Source organism: Chanodichthys erythropterus, chromosome 8 (genome assembly GCF_024489055.1).
Source record: "Chanodichthys erythropterus isolate Z2021 chromosome 8, ASM2448905v1, whole genome shotgun sequence".
Classification (NCBI taxonomy): domain Eukaryota; kingdom Metazoa; phylum Chordata; class Actinopteri; order Cypriniformes; family Xenocyprididae; genus Chanodichthys; species Chanodichthys erythropterus.
Window position 1 is genome coordinate 371,616 of NC_090228.1, and position 17,392 is coordinate 389,007.

Below are 17,392 nucleotides of genomic sequence, written 5' to 3' on the forward strand. Positions count from 1 at the left end.
GACCAAAGTTGCCCATCCCTGATATAGATCTATGAAGATTTGAAGACTACTCAATAATGACCTTAACAAATTCAAAACATTATTTCTGCAATATTTTTCTGGGTCCTACTTTATAATAGGTTTCCTTAACCACTATTTACTTGCATCAAAAAATAAGTACAATGTACTTATTGTGTTCATATTGTATTGAAAACACATTTGCTGCTACTGAGGTGGGATACGGGTAAGGTTAGGGATAGATTTGGTGGTATGGGTTTAAGGGTGGATTAAAGTGTAAGAGAAATGTCAACAGTGTAATTAGAAATGTAATGACATGCAGGTATTTTTTTAAAACATTATTACAATGTAAAATCATACAGGTACACTATATTGTACATCGAATTTAAATGTTAGTACATAGTAGTTAAAGACACCTAATATAAAGTGGGACCTTTTTCTGTAAAGGTGTTTTGAAACTGTGTGCACTGTGTACACTGAATCAACACTGAACTGACCTCAGCTAGACAATGACACTATTTTTTTTAGAGCTGCTTTAAAGCAGAATGAAACTCTATTTGAATCATTGACTCATGTTTATCCATGTAAAGCTGCTTTGAAACAATTTGTATTGTATAAAGCACTATATAGATAAAGGCGACTTGTCTTCCCTTGACTGTGTAAAAGAAATCAACTGGACTAATTGAATGAGCAACAAACATCTAGGATCAATGGTGAGCCCCAACAGTAGATATTTTCTCGAATTAAAGATAAATTGAATAATGCAGTTCATTATCTCATTCCATTTATATCATTTTATTTATAATCTTTCATTTACACTATGGAATTTCACAGCAATACAAGTTTTTCTTAACTAGAATCTTTTGATTCTAGAAAATTAAAATGAATCAAACATATAATGGATGCCTCTATATAATCACAATTAAAGGGCAGCTACCATAACCACTTGGTATTTAAAACTATAGCAAAGGAAATTATCAGGTGTGTCAACATGAGTTCGTATGTACATGACAATAGATCTAATACGAGACAGATTAAGGTCTGTGGGGGAAATGAGCAAGACAGACACAGTGTGTGGCGCAGGTCTCAGGGAGGCATTTATTTATTCCTGGGGCTACAGCGTGTGAAGAGGAATATCAGCCTGGCATTCTAGCCTGCTGGTGGCAAAACGTGTGCTTCCCATCCGGCGACTCGAGCACTCAGCGGTGGAGGAATCCTCCATACTACCCTCCTGGACCCACGAGGACACCAGCGTAAAAAGACTGTCGCGAATGCTCAAGTTGTCAGAACCACAGTCTGGATTGGAAGCATGCGTGTAGCCACTGATGGGCTAGGATGCTGGGCCGCCATTCCCCCTCAACGTGCCGTGGCCACCAGAAGAGCCGCTTGAGAGAAGCTGCCACCCCTCACACCCTGGACCAGAGAGAAGGTAGCATGTGTGGCCATCGGACCCTGTCCTCTTACCTGGACCTCTTTTCCTGACTTGACACTGCCTATTCTTCACAATTCCAGCACCAGATTCCCTGTTTATTTGGACACTTTTCCATTTTAGTAGTTAAATAAATGCCTTTCCGGGGCCTGATGCCACATCCACTGTGTTTGTCTTGCTCGTCCCACCACAGATCATGTGAATAGTCTCACAAAATCATATTTGAGTTTTGGCCCACATTCAGCTGTGGTGTGAAGGTAGCCTTAATTTTAAGGCCGGGAGACACCACCCCGACTAGCGGCAATGAAAGCCGCCGGTGTAGTTGCCTCACGTCGGCTGCGTTGGGGAAAAAAATATGTGCTTGAACACACCGAAAGAACTTAAACCGACTGTCAACTAGCACGCGAGTTCTGCGCCTGTGTATAAAGGAGATAACTGTCTATTTAAGCAGATATGAAGAGTTGGGTTCCAAAACGCGATAAACGCCTTTTTTTTATTTTATTTTTTTTGAGTTTCCGCCAAAATCAGTATTATATCTTGTCGGTATTGAAAAGTCATTCATTTGCACAAAATGCGATATTCGTTGTTATTCTGTCATGTTTTCTCCCTTTCTTTCCAAAACGCGACAAACACCAGTCTCCCTTCTCTGCAGAATGCGATATATCCGCTCAACCAATCACAGCGCACCATACCACACACTGTAAACAGTAATGGCGGCGCTCTGAATACACCCGGCATCCTAGTTTTCCTTACTTTGTGATCGACAAAAACAGAAAAATTAATAATTTTGATGAACCTGTGGTGGTTTCTGCGGTGGGGAAAAGATGTAAGTCATTGAAATGTAATCATTTACGTGAGGAGATTAAGAAGATAAGGCACTCGAGTCAGGATGAGGAAATTATGCTGGCTGTTGCTTGTTCAACAACAGCATCAAACTTCTGTCACGGTCCCCAAAACTGAATCATGAGCCGTTTTTAATACCAATGTACTCGGCAAATGTGTTAATTTTAACCGTGCAGTGGCTCCAGAAACTCTTTAATCGGTAATGACAAACGGAGACATAATTAATTTAACATTAACAAGATGACCCATTGAATTCATTTTGGGAGCGACGATGTATTTTTTGTCAAATCCCTGAATATAAGATTAGGATTGACAAAGTTCAGAGGCTGTCATATATGTGAATCAACTTATTTTGCTGTGTATTTTCAATTTGAAAAATAACTTTTATATTGATGGATTAATTGCATTCTGAAAAAAAAAAAAAAAAAAAACATGTCATGGATTTATTGCATTTTGGGGAAAAAATAATCAGTTTTTATTATAAACCTAGATTTGAATCTTTAATGTTTTTATAACCAAAAGATGCTATGTGAAAGTTTGAAACAGAAAATAGTGGTTTTCATCTTGCCGCTTTCTTGGTAAAGAAAACACCTTTTTACTCAAATTAATCAAAATGGATTTGGAAATGGAGCGTTTTGGAACAAAACTCTTCATATATTTGTCTATATTCATCATTCAAAAAGTGAAAGTGAAACTAAGACTGTATGTATACAAACCATAAACAAAGCAGCACTTGCTTACTGTTCTGAATATCAATCATGCTTATCACGTTCTTTATTCCACTCCACTCATGTTATTATGAAAATATTTATGCATTCGAGTGCTCAGGTAAGATGACGTAAAATTGGAACAACCTTCTATCTGTGCCGTCATGACTTATTTGCTTGCTTTCATAACTTTTGCTTATATTCTTGTGAACTGACTGGTTTACTATACTGAACAGCCGATCAGAGTTCTCTCTCTCGCCAATGGTGAAAAAAAGACAACGAGGACCTACTTCAGCCGACGGTGCAGAACACACTGAGGAAACTTAGTCGGCCAACGCACAAAAATTGTCCGACGGTCGACTGTCGGCTTGGTGTGTTCCGGGTTTTACACAGGTGCATGTTTTCTGGTGCCATTTTAAATGGCCAAGCCATTTAAAACTCTTTCCACACATGGAACACAAATATGGTCTTACATTCGCATGAGTTCGCAAATGGTGTTTCAATAATCTCTGATGTGTGAAATTTATTTTACACTGAAGACATCTGTAAAGCCTCTCCTCGATGTGAAATCTCATGTGAGTTTTGAGGCTTATGTTATGTCTGAAACTCTTTCCACAGTGATGGCACATGAAAGGCTTCTCTCCAGTGTGAAGTCTCATGTGAGTTTGGAGGCTTACATTATGTCTGAAACTGTTTCCACAGTGAGGACATGTAAAAGGCTTTTCTCCAGTGTGAACTCTCATGTGAGCTTTCAGATTTCCTTTATGTGTGAAATTCTTTCCACAGTGATGGCACATGAGAGGGTTTTTGCCAACATGGGTGAATACATGCATCCTAAGGTTTTTACTGTTAGGGAAACTCCTTCCACACTGATTACACACAAAACAATTCACTCTTGAGTGAATCTTCATGTGGTAATCAAGGGATATTTTACGTGTGAAACATTTTCCACATTGAACACATATGAATGGCTTCTCTCCAGCATGGATTCTCATGTGAGTCTTTAGGTTTCCATTGTGTGAAAAGGTCTTTTTACACAGTTTGCATGTGTGAGGGCTCTCTCCAGTGTGAATTCTCATGTGGGAATCAAGGGTCACTTTATATGTGAAACTCTCTCCGCACTGAGAGCATTTGAAAGGCTTCTCTCCAGTGTGAATTCTCATGTGAGTCTTAAGGCATTTGTTGAACTGGAAACTTCTTTCACACTGGTTGCATTTGAAAGGCTTCTCTTCAGTGTGAATTCTTTTTACATGCCTGTTAAGGCATTGCTTATCTGGGAAACTCTTTCCACACTGCTGACATATAAAACAGTCCTCTCTTATGTGAATCCTCATGTGGCCATTAAGGGTTGTTTTACATCTGAAACTCTTTCCACACTGATCACATGTGAATGGCCTCTCTCCAGTATGAATTTTCATGTGATAACTAAGGTTTAGTTCTGTTTTAAAGCTGTTTCCACACAGTTTGCAGGTGTAAGGCTTCTCTTCAGAGTGAATTTTCATGTGCCTGTTAAGGGATCCCTTTTGAGTGAAACTTCTTCCACACAGATGGCAAGTGTAAGGCTTCTCTCCAGTGTGAATTCTCATGTGCCTTTTAAGACTTCCTCTTTCAGTGAAACTTTGTCCACACTGTTGGCAGGTGAAAGGGCTCACTCCATTGTGAATTCCCATGTGGACCTTAAGGTCACCATGTTGGCTGAAACTCTTCCCACATTGAAAGCAGGAGAAATAACTTTTAGTTTCCATCTTCTTAGCTCTGTTTTGTGAGGAATTCTTTACAGTCTGTGAGAAACTAAAGGATTTTTCTCCACTTATGAAACCATGATGTTTTTCATATTGTTCTTTCTCTTCAATTTCATTCAATACTCCACTCTCCTCTTTTAGTGGCATCAGGTCTAAGGCAAAAAGAGACAAATACAAGTTCTTCTCAGCGTAATGTCCCACAGCAACAGACATCAACACATTTAAGATGTTTAAAGCATCAAAACCAACAAATATTTGCAGTCCTATACAAATGAAACTACTAAAAGAGTTGTATTCTCAAAACCTCTCATCAATATTGTTAACTCTGTTTTCTATAGTGTTTTGAAATCGGCCCATCACTAGATATTGTTGAAAAGTCATTATTATGGTTTTTTTTTTTTTTTTGGCACACAAAAAGTATTGCTTTATAATATTAATATTGAACCACTGTACTCACATGAACTCAAAATTCAAATATGTTTTTAGTACCTTTATGGATCTTGAAAAATAATGATTATAAAAAATAATCAATCACTAACAAATCTGTTTATCACTTAATTATGTCTGCATGCAGTGCATGGAAAGCATGTCACTTTACAGCAGTAAATAACCCAAGTTGTTTAAAACATGAGAATACATCATATTAAGCACAAAACTCAAACATTAAAACAAACTAACTCATAAGAATACAGTTTAACGAGTGCTTGCTGTATTAAGGGTTTTGACAGATGCGTTGTGTTGTTGAATGCTTTTAAGACATGTTTTCTCCACTGCAAAGCTTACATTTTATGGTTATTTCCTTATTTGTAAAGGTTAGGAAGTGACAAGAATTTCCATTTTGAATAAAGGTTAATCAATATACAATTGTGGTTTACACCTTGTAGAGTCTTCAAAGACTTAAAATTTTAACAAAATTCAGGAGTCAGACAGCTCTCGGATTTCATCAAAACTATCTTAATTTGTGTTCCGAAAATGAACAAAGGTCTTACAGGTGTGAAACGACATGAGGGTGAGTAGCCTAATTAATTACAGAATTAAAATTTTTGAGTGAACTAACCCTTTCAATAGACATTACATAGGCTGCTAGCCCAAAAAATCAATTTGAAAAAACTCTATAGGAAGTGGCGAAGTCACGCAGTCCATGAGGGACAGATCGTTAACTATAAAAATGACAAGAACGTCACGTCTGAAAGCTGCAGTCATTTTTTATAGTTTAAAATGAATGGAGGATATCTCACATTTTTCCGCTGGTGCTCAGTGCCTATAGCCAATAGTTCATGATAGGCTATAGTTAACAAGTATGCCCATACAGCGCTATTGTGCATGCGCTTTTGTGATGCGATGTTATGTTGAATCAAATCAATTATTTTTTTTCTGAATCTACTTTATGAAATGTCTGTTTGATGCTTTACACAATAATGACTTTAAATTATCTTTTGGGGATAATTTCTCAGTTGAATTTGATGTACAATAAATGTGTGATTACTTAGATTGACAATATTAGATTAATTAACTGCCATGTAATTAATCATTTAATTAATTAAACATTTTAATCACTTCCCAGCCCTAATTATTATATATTCTTCTCAGATGAATGTTAATTAAGAGTGCTGTATAATTAAATTAACAGTACATTTCAGTGTTTAGTTCACTCATCCCCTTTCGTCACTCCGTGTACCCCAGTTTGACATTCAGATGATATTCTTCAAAGATATTGTTCATTACTGTAGAGACATTTTAAAAAGGCTTAAATGGCAGAGTTCAGCTTTGAGAATGAAACCAACCTGTTTGTTCCTCGGTATCTTCTTGTTTCACGCTGAAAACTTCTTCAATCTTAATTTCTTCAATCTCCTCTTTAATAAACGCCATCTTTAAAATAGTGTCACATGGAGCTCAGCTGCTTCACCGGGAGTTTTTCTGTGTGGTTAGACAATTTGTCATGTTTAAGATGAGAGTAATTATTGGAAAGAAAATTAAATCCAAACTAAATCTGAGTGTGTCTCAATCAGCTCCCTAGTTCAGTAGTCAGTGCACTAGCAAGGGAGTCAGAGTGATCTTAAATAGCAAAATTATATTTTTTAAATGTATTTGTTAACCCTAAACATGACTATTTCTAAACCATATAAAAATAGTCTTGTATGTAGTGCTCCAACACATTGCGTTTATCATGCATTTTTATGAATATGGGTGTGCACCCGCGAACCGTACCCAAGTCCACATAAAAAGGGTGGTCTGGGGTAGGGTTAATGCGAACTCCAGTACGGTTTGCTGCTGATATGAATGCAATCATACTAAATCACAGAAATGAACTGCTATTTGTGAAGAGCAGGGTGGGGCGAGAGCTGTGAGGGAACGGCCAGAGGCCGGTGATGCGAGTGATAGCGAGTGTCAGCTGCGCATTGCACCGGTCTCGTATCTCTCACAGAGGAGCTCCGGAAGCATAAAAGGAGGAGCGACGACAGTGAAGGATAAGAGAGGACCAGGCCTGGATTTTATGTTATGTTTTATTATGTATGTGTGTCCCTCATGGACGTCTGCCAGCATTTACTTTTGTTTTGTATTTGTTTATACATTAAATCTGTTTGAACGTTCGCCGGTTCCCGCCTACTACTTCCCGTACAAACAAACTGTGTTACGCTCAGTGTGGAGTAAGTTACTTCAAAAAAGTAATTACATCATCAATGCTGTATTTAAAATACTTATTGTATTAAATTACTTTTAAGTAACTCAACTCATTACTAATTACTTTTTAAAATCCCTATAAACATTGACCGGATAGACAATAAAAAGGAAACTCTTTTAATAATTTAAATAGGAATCAAACATGGAATAGTCTAGCCTTTTATAGCTTTTTAAAACATTTTAGCTTCATTAAAACATACTATAATACTTATTTTTTCTATTATATTTATTTAATCTATGTTCTAATATATTTATCTATGCTTGTGATGTTCATTATTTTGCACGTTTTTTTAATAAGCATGTGGAGCACAAGTACGCCCATTAAAGCATTAAAGCTTTTTCAGTTGCTCATGGTGGACTGTACTGATAATGAATGTATAGGCCTATTGTTTATTTAATTTGGTTAATCTTTTAATATCTATTAATATAACATTCCATAAATTATCAGAGCTTGGTAGACAAGATAAATAGACAGATAATTATTATATTTAGACTATTGTAAAAATATATATTTAAATATACAAATCATATATATATATATATATATATATATATATATATATATATATATATATAAAATATATATATTTGTATGTTACTTAGACGTTATTAGATAGATAAATTATAAAATAATACTAGTAACACTTTACAATAAGGTTCATTAGTTAACATTAGTTAACTACATTAGTAGTAATAATGTACTGCATTTACACAGCATTTATTAATCTTTGTTCATTTTAAACATTTATTAATACATTATTAAAATCTTGTTAAAATTAGTTAATGCACTGTGAACTAACATGAACAGCTGTATTTTCATTTACTAACGTTAAAGAATTAGTAAATAAAGTAACAAATGTATAAGTTCATGTTAGTTAATACATTAACTAATGTTTAACTAATGAACCTTATTGTAAAGTGTTACCAATTACCATAATATTTAATTCATACATACATATACATACATACTCGTGTGGCACGCACTTTGCACACAAACATGTTCACTGATGTTAGATAAGGCATTACACAATTACATTCCATAATAAATAATTCAACAGTTCTATAAAAAAAACTATAATTTTGTCTAAAAGTTATGTTTCGAAACATTTTAAACGCTTAAAAGCACAAACCTTTCTTCTGACGAATCACAGACGCAGGCGCGCGGCGCAGCCTTATGACGTGATATATCGCAAGACCAAAATAAAAGCCATCTTCATGCGCTAAATTTAGCGCATAAAACTTTACATACAGGAAACACAAAAATAATACAATATATATCAGTGTGTAGTCATATTTAAATTCTTGATTTAAATTCTTGCATGTTTAAATACGCATGTTTTTTTTTGTTTTTTTGTTTTTAATGAATGAATATATCTGTTTGCGCACAGCTTTCCTGTCAAACAAATATATTTACTGAATAAAACAAATAAAAAAATACTATATCAGGTCGGCTTTGTCAAGTTCAGCAGCCCTCCCTTCGCGACACGCCATTCATTCCCGAACGCGAGCTACGCCCCGCCTCGTGTTTGCTGCTGGCTGAAAACTTGACAACTATTCCCTCGAAAATGCAACTGCTGTCTGGCGATGAGAAGCGAAAAAGAAAAAAGCCCTAGATGGATCCATCCCGTGCATTTCTTTCAGGTAGGCTAGGCTATATGTTCACAAACCTGAAAGTTTTGGCTATTTAAGAGTTATTTATACATTTAACGCTGCATTAGTAGTTTGACCACCATCAACACATCTGCCTGATTTGATACTAATGAAATTTATGTCATATTATAATTTCAATTATTTGATTGTGCTATGCATTGCGTTATGAACCATGTTAAAGATATCTGTAGGGCTGTCAATACCAGAAAAGGAGCATTCCATGGACGCACATCCATAAACCACATTATTAGACAATTTTCTAAGGATGCATGGTTTAATAAAACTGTTTAAAAATCATAATACAGTATTAGCTACATAATGCTATTCTTAAATCTACGCTTACACTTACATGAATAAAAGTTTAAACCCTCGCTCTGTCTTTGCATGTTTGATGTCCACATATTCTTGTTGAAGAAATTACAGTGGCTGTAGCATTTCTATCACAAAGAAGTGGCTGAATATTATTATTAAACTAATAATATATTTTTTAGTTATGGTGGTTGGCTTTGATCGTGCTGTACTGTGTAACTACTAAAATCAGCAGGCTTTTGGCGCCCCCTGCAGGCATTTGTTATAATATATAATGTACTCTTGATGTGTTTAAATATGCAGATTAGCTTGTTTTGGTTAATTTGGAAGAAATCTACAGATGCAAAGAGACTGATGGTAGAAGGCTAAAAACAAACACCATCTAAATGTGTAGACTTAGGGTTAAGTTTTCTTTCCATTAGAGTAAAAGACATGGAAACAAAAATGGACCACAATCTTAAAATTGTCCACTTCATGAAAGAAGTATTCCAATAACACCAAAAGAAATAAAACGATTTTTGATTTGTGCAAAATAAACATTATATAGATTATGTCCCTCTCCTTGGTGCAGTCATTTATTCTAAATGTATATAGCTACTTGAAAATAGTTGCTGTTGTCTGCTCTTGTAATAAACCGAGTGAATACTAAAGAAGACCATGGTCTCTGTGTGAACTAATTATTTTGTAGAAATCTGTGGAGTATAAAACAATTGCATGAGTGTAAGGGAAGTCAAAGTTGTCTTAATATATTTAAGGGTTCATTATTTTTTAAATAAATAATTATGAGAAGTGCCCTTTTTTCCACTTGAGCCCCTGCCCCCCAAAATGTCTGTGCACGTCCCTGCCAGGGGTTGGAAACTGTGTCATATAACTAGGTGTGTCAATAAAATACCTGTATAATGTGTAAATACCTGAGCAATACCTGTAGATTTGTAAAATATCTTAGCTTGTAGGGTTTCTAATTTAAGAAATGTATCTAGCATTGGGATTTATCTTAACATGTTGCTTTTATCTTAACACCATGCTTTTAGGGGATGAAGAAAAAATCTTTTCCTCTGAGGCTAATCATTTTGAGCCCTAAACATACAGTCTAATGTCAAAAGGACAAAGAAAAAATAAAATCTGTAAAATAATTACAATTACTAATTGGCAGACAGAGTTTAACAATACACAAAATAGACTTTCTATTAATAATTTACAAAAGAGGCAATTAAACTGATCATATGTAAATGTTTGTATACGTGCACAAAATTGCTGTTACAGTTTTAGTGTTCAAAAACATACTCTTTTGCTATGCAACAGTGAATAGCAGAGGAAGAAACTGGACTCTTTCTCTGTTCTTTTGTATTTGGTGCTGTTTACCATCATAGCAAATAAAAAATCTGAATGGCTGTTTGTTTCTTCTCCAGACAAGCCGATGTCAGAAATGAAAAGTTGCGCAGTGCTGCCCTTGTGCGTGTGTGTGCGCATTTTAACGCAACATTTGGAGTAATGAAAACATATTTAAAAGGTGCCCTAGAATTAAAAATTGAATTTATCTTTGCATAGTTCATTAACAAGAGTTCAGTACATGGAAATGACATACAGTGAGTCTCAAAAACCGTTGTTTCCTCCTTCTTATATAAATCTCATTTGTTTAAAAGACCTCAGAAAAACAGGCGAATCTCAACATAACACAGAATGTGATGCAACAGTCCGGATCATTAATATGTACGCCCCCAAATATTTGCATATGCCAGCCCATGTTCAAGGCATTACACAAGGGCAGCCAGTATTAAAGATGCCCTCGAATCAGAATTTGAATTTACCTTGGTATAGTTGAATAACAAGAGTTCAGTACATGGAAAAGACATACATTGAGTTTCAAACCCCATTGTTTCCTCCTTCTTATGTAAATCTCATTTGTTTAAAAGACTCCCGGAAAACACTCGGATCTCAACATAACACCGACTGTTACGTAACAGTCAGGATCATTAATATGTATGACCCCAATATTTGCATAATGCCAGCCCATTCGACACATTAGACAAGGAAAGGCAGTATTAACGGCTGGATCTGTGCACAGACAAGGTAAGCAAGCAAGAACAACAACAGCGAAAAATGGCAGATGGAGCAACAATAACTGACATGATCCATGATATCATGATATTTTTAGTGATATTTGTAAATAGTCTTTCTAAATATTTCATTAGCATGTTGCTAATATACTGTTAAATGTGGTTAAAGTTACCATCGTTTCTTACTGTATTTACGGAGACAAGAGCCGTCGCTATTTTCATTTTTAAACACTTGCAGTCTGTATAATGCATAAACACAACTTCATTCTTTATAAATCTCTCCAACAGTGTGTAATGTTTGTGTAATGTTAGCATATAGCCTCAAACTCACACAGAATCAAACGTAACCATCTAAGTAAATACTTTACTCACATAATTCGAAGCATGCATACAGCATGCATGACGAACATCTTTTAAAGATACATCGACAGCTCGTGGGGCAGAGGAAGCGCATCTCTTAAAGGGGCCGTGCTGAAAAAATCAGTGCATAGTTAATGATGCCCCAAAATAGGCAGTTAAAAAAATTTATTAAAAAAATCTATGGGGTATTTTGAGCTGAAACTTCACAGACACATTCAGGGGACACCTTAGACTTATATTACATCTTGTAAAAAAACAATCTAGGGCACCTTTAACGTCTGGATGTGCACAGCTGAATCATCAGACTAGGTAACCAAGCAAGAACAATAGCAAAAAATGGCAGATGGAGGAATAATAACTGACATGATCCATGATAACATGATATTTTTAGTGATATTTGTAAATTGTCTTTCTAAATGTTTCGTTAGCATGTTGCTAATGTACTGTTAAATTTGGTTAAAGTTACCATCGTCTCTTACTGTATTCACAGAGACAAGACTGTCGTTATTTTCATTTTTTAAACACTTGCAGTCTGTAAACACAACTTCATTCTTTATAAATCTCTCCAACAGTGTGTAATGTTAGCTTTAGCCACGGAGCATAGCCTCAAACTCATTCTGAATCAAATGTAAACATCAAAATAAACACTGTACTTAAGCGATTAGACATGCTGCATGATGAACACTTTGTAAAGAACAATTTTGAGGGTTATATTAGCTGTGTGAACTTTGTTTATGCTGTTAAAGGCAAGCACGAGCTCCGTGGGCGGGGAGCGTGAGCATTTAAAGGGGCCGCAGCCTAAATTGGCTCATATTTAATGATGCCCCAAAATAGGCAGTTAAAAAAATTAATAAAAGAAAAATCTATGGGGTATTTTGAGCTGAAACTTCACAGACACATTCAGGGGACACCTTAGACTTAGACTTATATTACATCTTTTAAAAAGATATTCTACTGCACCTTTAAGGCAATTATAACAAATATCAGTCAAATATTGATCACAAATCAAATAACTTAAATACAAATCACAATTTAAAATTGACTGAATAAAGCTCTATGCATTCAATGTGTAATGCCACTGTCACACGCTCAGAGCAATATTATATTATAAGTTACTGCACTACATTTTTAACAAGCAGAATAATAATGCTGCATTACAATACACATAAGCTCACTTTTAGCTATGTATGTTTACTATTACAGTATTTTAAAGGACACAACATGAACTTTAACTATTGGCACTTTAACAATTAGCACTGTCTGTTGTTTGCTTTTGGCATCTGACGTTTGGCAGATAGTGTTACGGATTATTTTGCATGCATTTTTTTGTTGTCACATTACTTGTAATTTAAAATACATTTGATGAGAAAGTATTTGTAATTGTGCCCATCTCTGCACTTTTGTTGTTTTAGCGTGTAAAAACAGAACATGACTTTTATATTGGTTTTGTGAGATGACGCCATAATGCTGCGTCACGCTATGCTCATTTGGAAAATTAAAGGTTTGTTTTTAAGCATTTTAAATATTTAACTCAATGCAAACCTTGATCATACAGGATTGAACTCTTAATTGGCATTAATACCAATTCTTGGTAATGATTTATGCAAATATTGTAAAGAAAAAGAAATCATAGAGCATATAATATTTAATTGCACAAGGTATACACAGGAGAAAAGGGAAGTAATACAGTATGTAAACAATAGTGAACATAAAGATAGGGTGTTGAAATATCTATTAGGAATAGGTTAATAGAGATAGGTTAGGATATAGGGTTTTAATACAATACCTGTATAGTACAATATATAACGTATATTGAAAAACAGATGTATTGAAAGTTGAAAGTCTGGATTTAGAGGGATTCAGGGTGGAAGCTGGAGTAGCTGAGCGTTTTTTGTTTTTTTTGTTTGTATGTTTGTTTTGTTTTTTAGGGATTAAGAGAAAGGCATAGAATACAATGAATTAAATGGAACAGTAGGTGGCGGCATGTTCTCATGACACCAGCCCGCCAAACTAAAGAAGAACTCAATGCAAAGCGTTACGAATTTAATCGTTTTCACAATAACAGTGAAGAATGATTAACTCTGCATTAATTGCATATTATATTGTTGCATTTAATATTTTCATACTTTCAGTGATTGATTACAAAATTATTCACTTGAAGCACTTTAATCACTTTCAGGTCGATACTGTGAACTTGAGACAAGTAATGACAACTTTTACAAACTAACTGCAAATGGTTTTCTGAAAGTAGAATCTTTTTGAGTGTTTTTGGAGAGGGCTTGGCTAATCAGGCTATTCAAGATCATCATCTCTCTGATTCACCATTACCATTTTATTTTTATCTTTTTTGTCCCATTTTATACACCGTGTTCAAACACAGAGAAAAACTCCTGGCAACTGAGATCCATGTTACATACTTTTTATAAATATGGCGCTTATTAAAGAGGAGATTGAAGACATGAATATTGAAGACGTATTCAGAGTGAAACAAGAAGATACTGAGGAACAAACAGGTTGGTTTCATTTTCAAAACTCATTTGATCCTTATTGAAATGCCTCTACAGAAATTATTTATATTTTTGAAGAATGTTGTATTAAGGGTCTAATTGAAGTGGTTTTATTTGACGTGGGGCGAGTCACCTCATGTGGACAGATATGTTGAGATCACATACTAACTCTAATGCTGCCTTCAGTTGCACCTAAATATCCTACTAACAAGTTGGTCATCATTATTGAAAAATTTTGAAATAGGCTCATTTTCCATCTCCCCTAGAGTTAAACAGTTGAGTTTTACCATTTTCAAATCCATTCAGCCGATCTCCGGGTCTGGCATTAACACTTTTAGCATAGCTTAGCATAGTTCATTGAATCTGATAATAGCATCTTGCTCAAACAATTGACCAAAGAGTTTCGATATTTTTCCTATTTAAAACTTGACTCTTCTGTAGTTACACTGTGTAACAATCCCCCAGTTGCCTACCCTACCTTTAACCTCAATTTTATGAATTGACACAAGTGCTTTTTTTGCAAAAAAAACCACCATAATTTACAACTTTATTTACAAAATAATAATCTGTAGGGCTGCCCCCTAATAGTCAACAAATCGTTAGTCAACTAGAAGAGGCTTAGTTGACCAAGTCGATTAGTCCGAGAAAAAAAACCTTGTGGCAAAGTCACGTGGTTCGTGATAGACAGATCGTTAATGGGGGGGTCCTTGTGGTAATTACAGTATGTTGGGCAGGAAATTCAAACGTTCGCCTATCATCCATCAACCTCAGATATGACTTATCATTTGAAACATGTAAGTAGTAGCAACTTTGCGGCTGCTCACTCTAATGTGTTACGTCTAAAGACGTATTCATTATGTTGTAATGGGTGTGTGTGTGTTGGAGTTTGTTTGTTTGTTCTCTCTCCTGTTCTTTTTCCCTCTCGTTATGAGACAGGTGTTCCAATCAGATGGGTTCAGTCCGGTCGTGGGTGATTGGATGTTGACGAGAAGGAGTGAGGATATAAGACGTGGTGGAACACTGGAGAAGGGAGAGAGACTTCCTTTCATCGGGGCAAACACTTCCTCCCGTGGCCCAGACTCATTTTGTTGATGTAGTTCTTGTATTTTGTGTATGAGTGAGTGAACTCAGTATTACAACTTAAGTGTGCTCTTTATCAGAGAGAGAATTGATGTGGTTTATTATTCTTTGATTTTGTTTTTACGTTGCCTATGTTTGTTAACGTTTTATGTTTTTCTTTAAGGGAATGTAGGGGGAGGGTGCCATTTTTGTTTGTACTTCCATCTTTTTCTCTTGGTTATGGCCAGGGAGGGAGAGAGGGAAGATTTATGTATTTAATTTGTGCGTTATCTTTGTCCAGGTAAGTTAGAAAATTATTGGGTTAGTTAGTTTGGGTTTTGTTTGTTATGTTGGCCTAGCCCTCCCCTGAAGTTTTGTTCCCAATTCCTTTGTTAATGCTCTGAGATTCTTTCAATTAAAAACAGAACTAATTTGAACTGGTGTTTGTGTTGATTCTGGGATGGGAGGTTGGATTGCCCTGGTGCTCTCCAAGACTTTTTTTTTTCTTTAGTTATTTTTATTTTATTTCTTATTTTGTTACTGGCTCCCCACCCCTAGACGGGTAGTTATGTAACAATTGGGGGCTCGTCTGTTTTTTTTTTTTTTTTCTTGCTAAGTTGTTTGTGACAATTGTGTTTATTGATTTGATAACTTGGAGATGTGTCTCTTGTTAGGGAATCCGGTATGAAACTTGCTGCTAAACACCATTTCAATCTGCTGGTAAGTACTCCTCCTTTCTCTAAAAGTTTGTTTGGGAGTCTTTGAAATTTTGTGGGAGGGGCAGAGGCGTTAATTGTAAGAGTATGGATTTTGATTTGGTAGAATTTTCTCTTAATCCTACGATAGAAGTTTATGATCGCTGTAGGAAGAAAGATTTAATTCTTATAGCTGATTTCTTTCATATTAACGTTCCAAAAGAGGCTACTAAACAAGTTATTAAAGAGCAGCTCTTTGATGAATTGGTTTCTGCTGGTATTATGCCTGATCCATCAGAAGCACCTGTTGATGGGGAGGAGTCGTCCGAAGCCGGTGTGGGGACTTCGGAGGTTTTTTTCACTGCAGATGCTTCTGAACCGTGTAATGAAACTAAATTGGCTGTTAAGTTGAAAGAGTTGGATCTGTTGATTAAGAAACAAGAGTGCGAGGCAGAGTTAATTAAACTACGCATTGTTCAAGCCGAGACAGAGCGCGTTGTTAAACTGCGTCAGCTGGATTTACAAGCGAACGAGAAAATGAGTAAACCAACTCCAGTTCCTCGTACTAAACTTCCTTCGGATACGACGACGCCGGTAAGTCAACCATTTCATTCCGAACATTCTGATTTTGATGCGAGTAGGTATGTTAAGCTGGTCCCTCCTTTTAGAGCGGCAGAGGTAGATTCCTACTTCATCGCATTTGAGCGTGTTGCGGTGAAGTTAAGGTGGCCTAAGGATATGTGGGCTTTATTGTTGCAATGCAACCTTACGGGAAAAGCCCAGGAGGTATGTGCTTCATTGCCTGTAGATCAATCGCTTGATTATGAGATCGTTAAAGCGGCAGTGTTACGGGCGTATGAATTAGTCCCAGAAGCCTATCGTCAAAAATTTAGGTCTCATTCAAAGTCTTTCAAACAAACTTGTGTAGAATTTGCTCGGGAAAAGAGGGTACTTTTTGAAAAGTGGTGTTTAGCCAGTCAAGTTGTTAACTTTGAGCAACTCCAGGAGTTGTTGTTACTGGAGGAGTTCAAAAATTGTATGCCGGAGGCTGTTGTAATATATTTGAATGAACAAAAAGTTAATTCTCTTTCTGATGCTGCTGTGTTAGCAGACGAATTTATTCTAACACATCGCCCTACACGTTCTGAGCGAACTAGCTCCCCCATAGTTAATGTAGCGAGGGAAGAGACTCGGGTGTTTCCTCAAACTTCGAGGCCGGGGAAGAATGTAAGGCCAGCCCGTCAGTTTACTTCGGGGCGGACAGTGGAGAACAGGGTCTGTTTCTTTTGTTTAGATCCTGGCCATTTAATTGCTGATTGCAAGGCCTGGAAGCAGAAAGCGGCTGCTAAAACTAA

At 36.0% G+C, this 17,392-nt stretch overlaps 1 protein-coding gene across 1 annotated transcript; it reads right to left on the reverse strand.

The window, feature by feature from the left end:
• Window positions 1–827: 827 nt before the first annotated feature.
• On the reverse strand, window positions 828–8,575 carry LOC137024114 (zinc finger protein 160-like). Its single transcript, XM_067391270.1, has 3 exons — window positions 8,531–8,575; window positions 6,503–6,635; window positions 828–4,870 (listed from the first exon to the last, which is right to left on the reverse strand). Exons 2-3 carry the CDS (start codon window positions 6,585–6,587, stop codon window positions 3,300–3,302), a joined length of 1,656 nt encoding a protein of 551 aa, XP_067247371.1. The 5' UTR covers window positions 6,588–6,635; window positions 8,531–8,575; the 3' UTR covers window positions 828–3,299.
• Window positions 8,576–17,392: the final 8,817 nt, after the last annotated feature.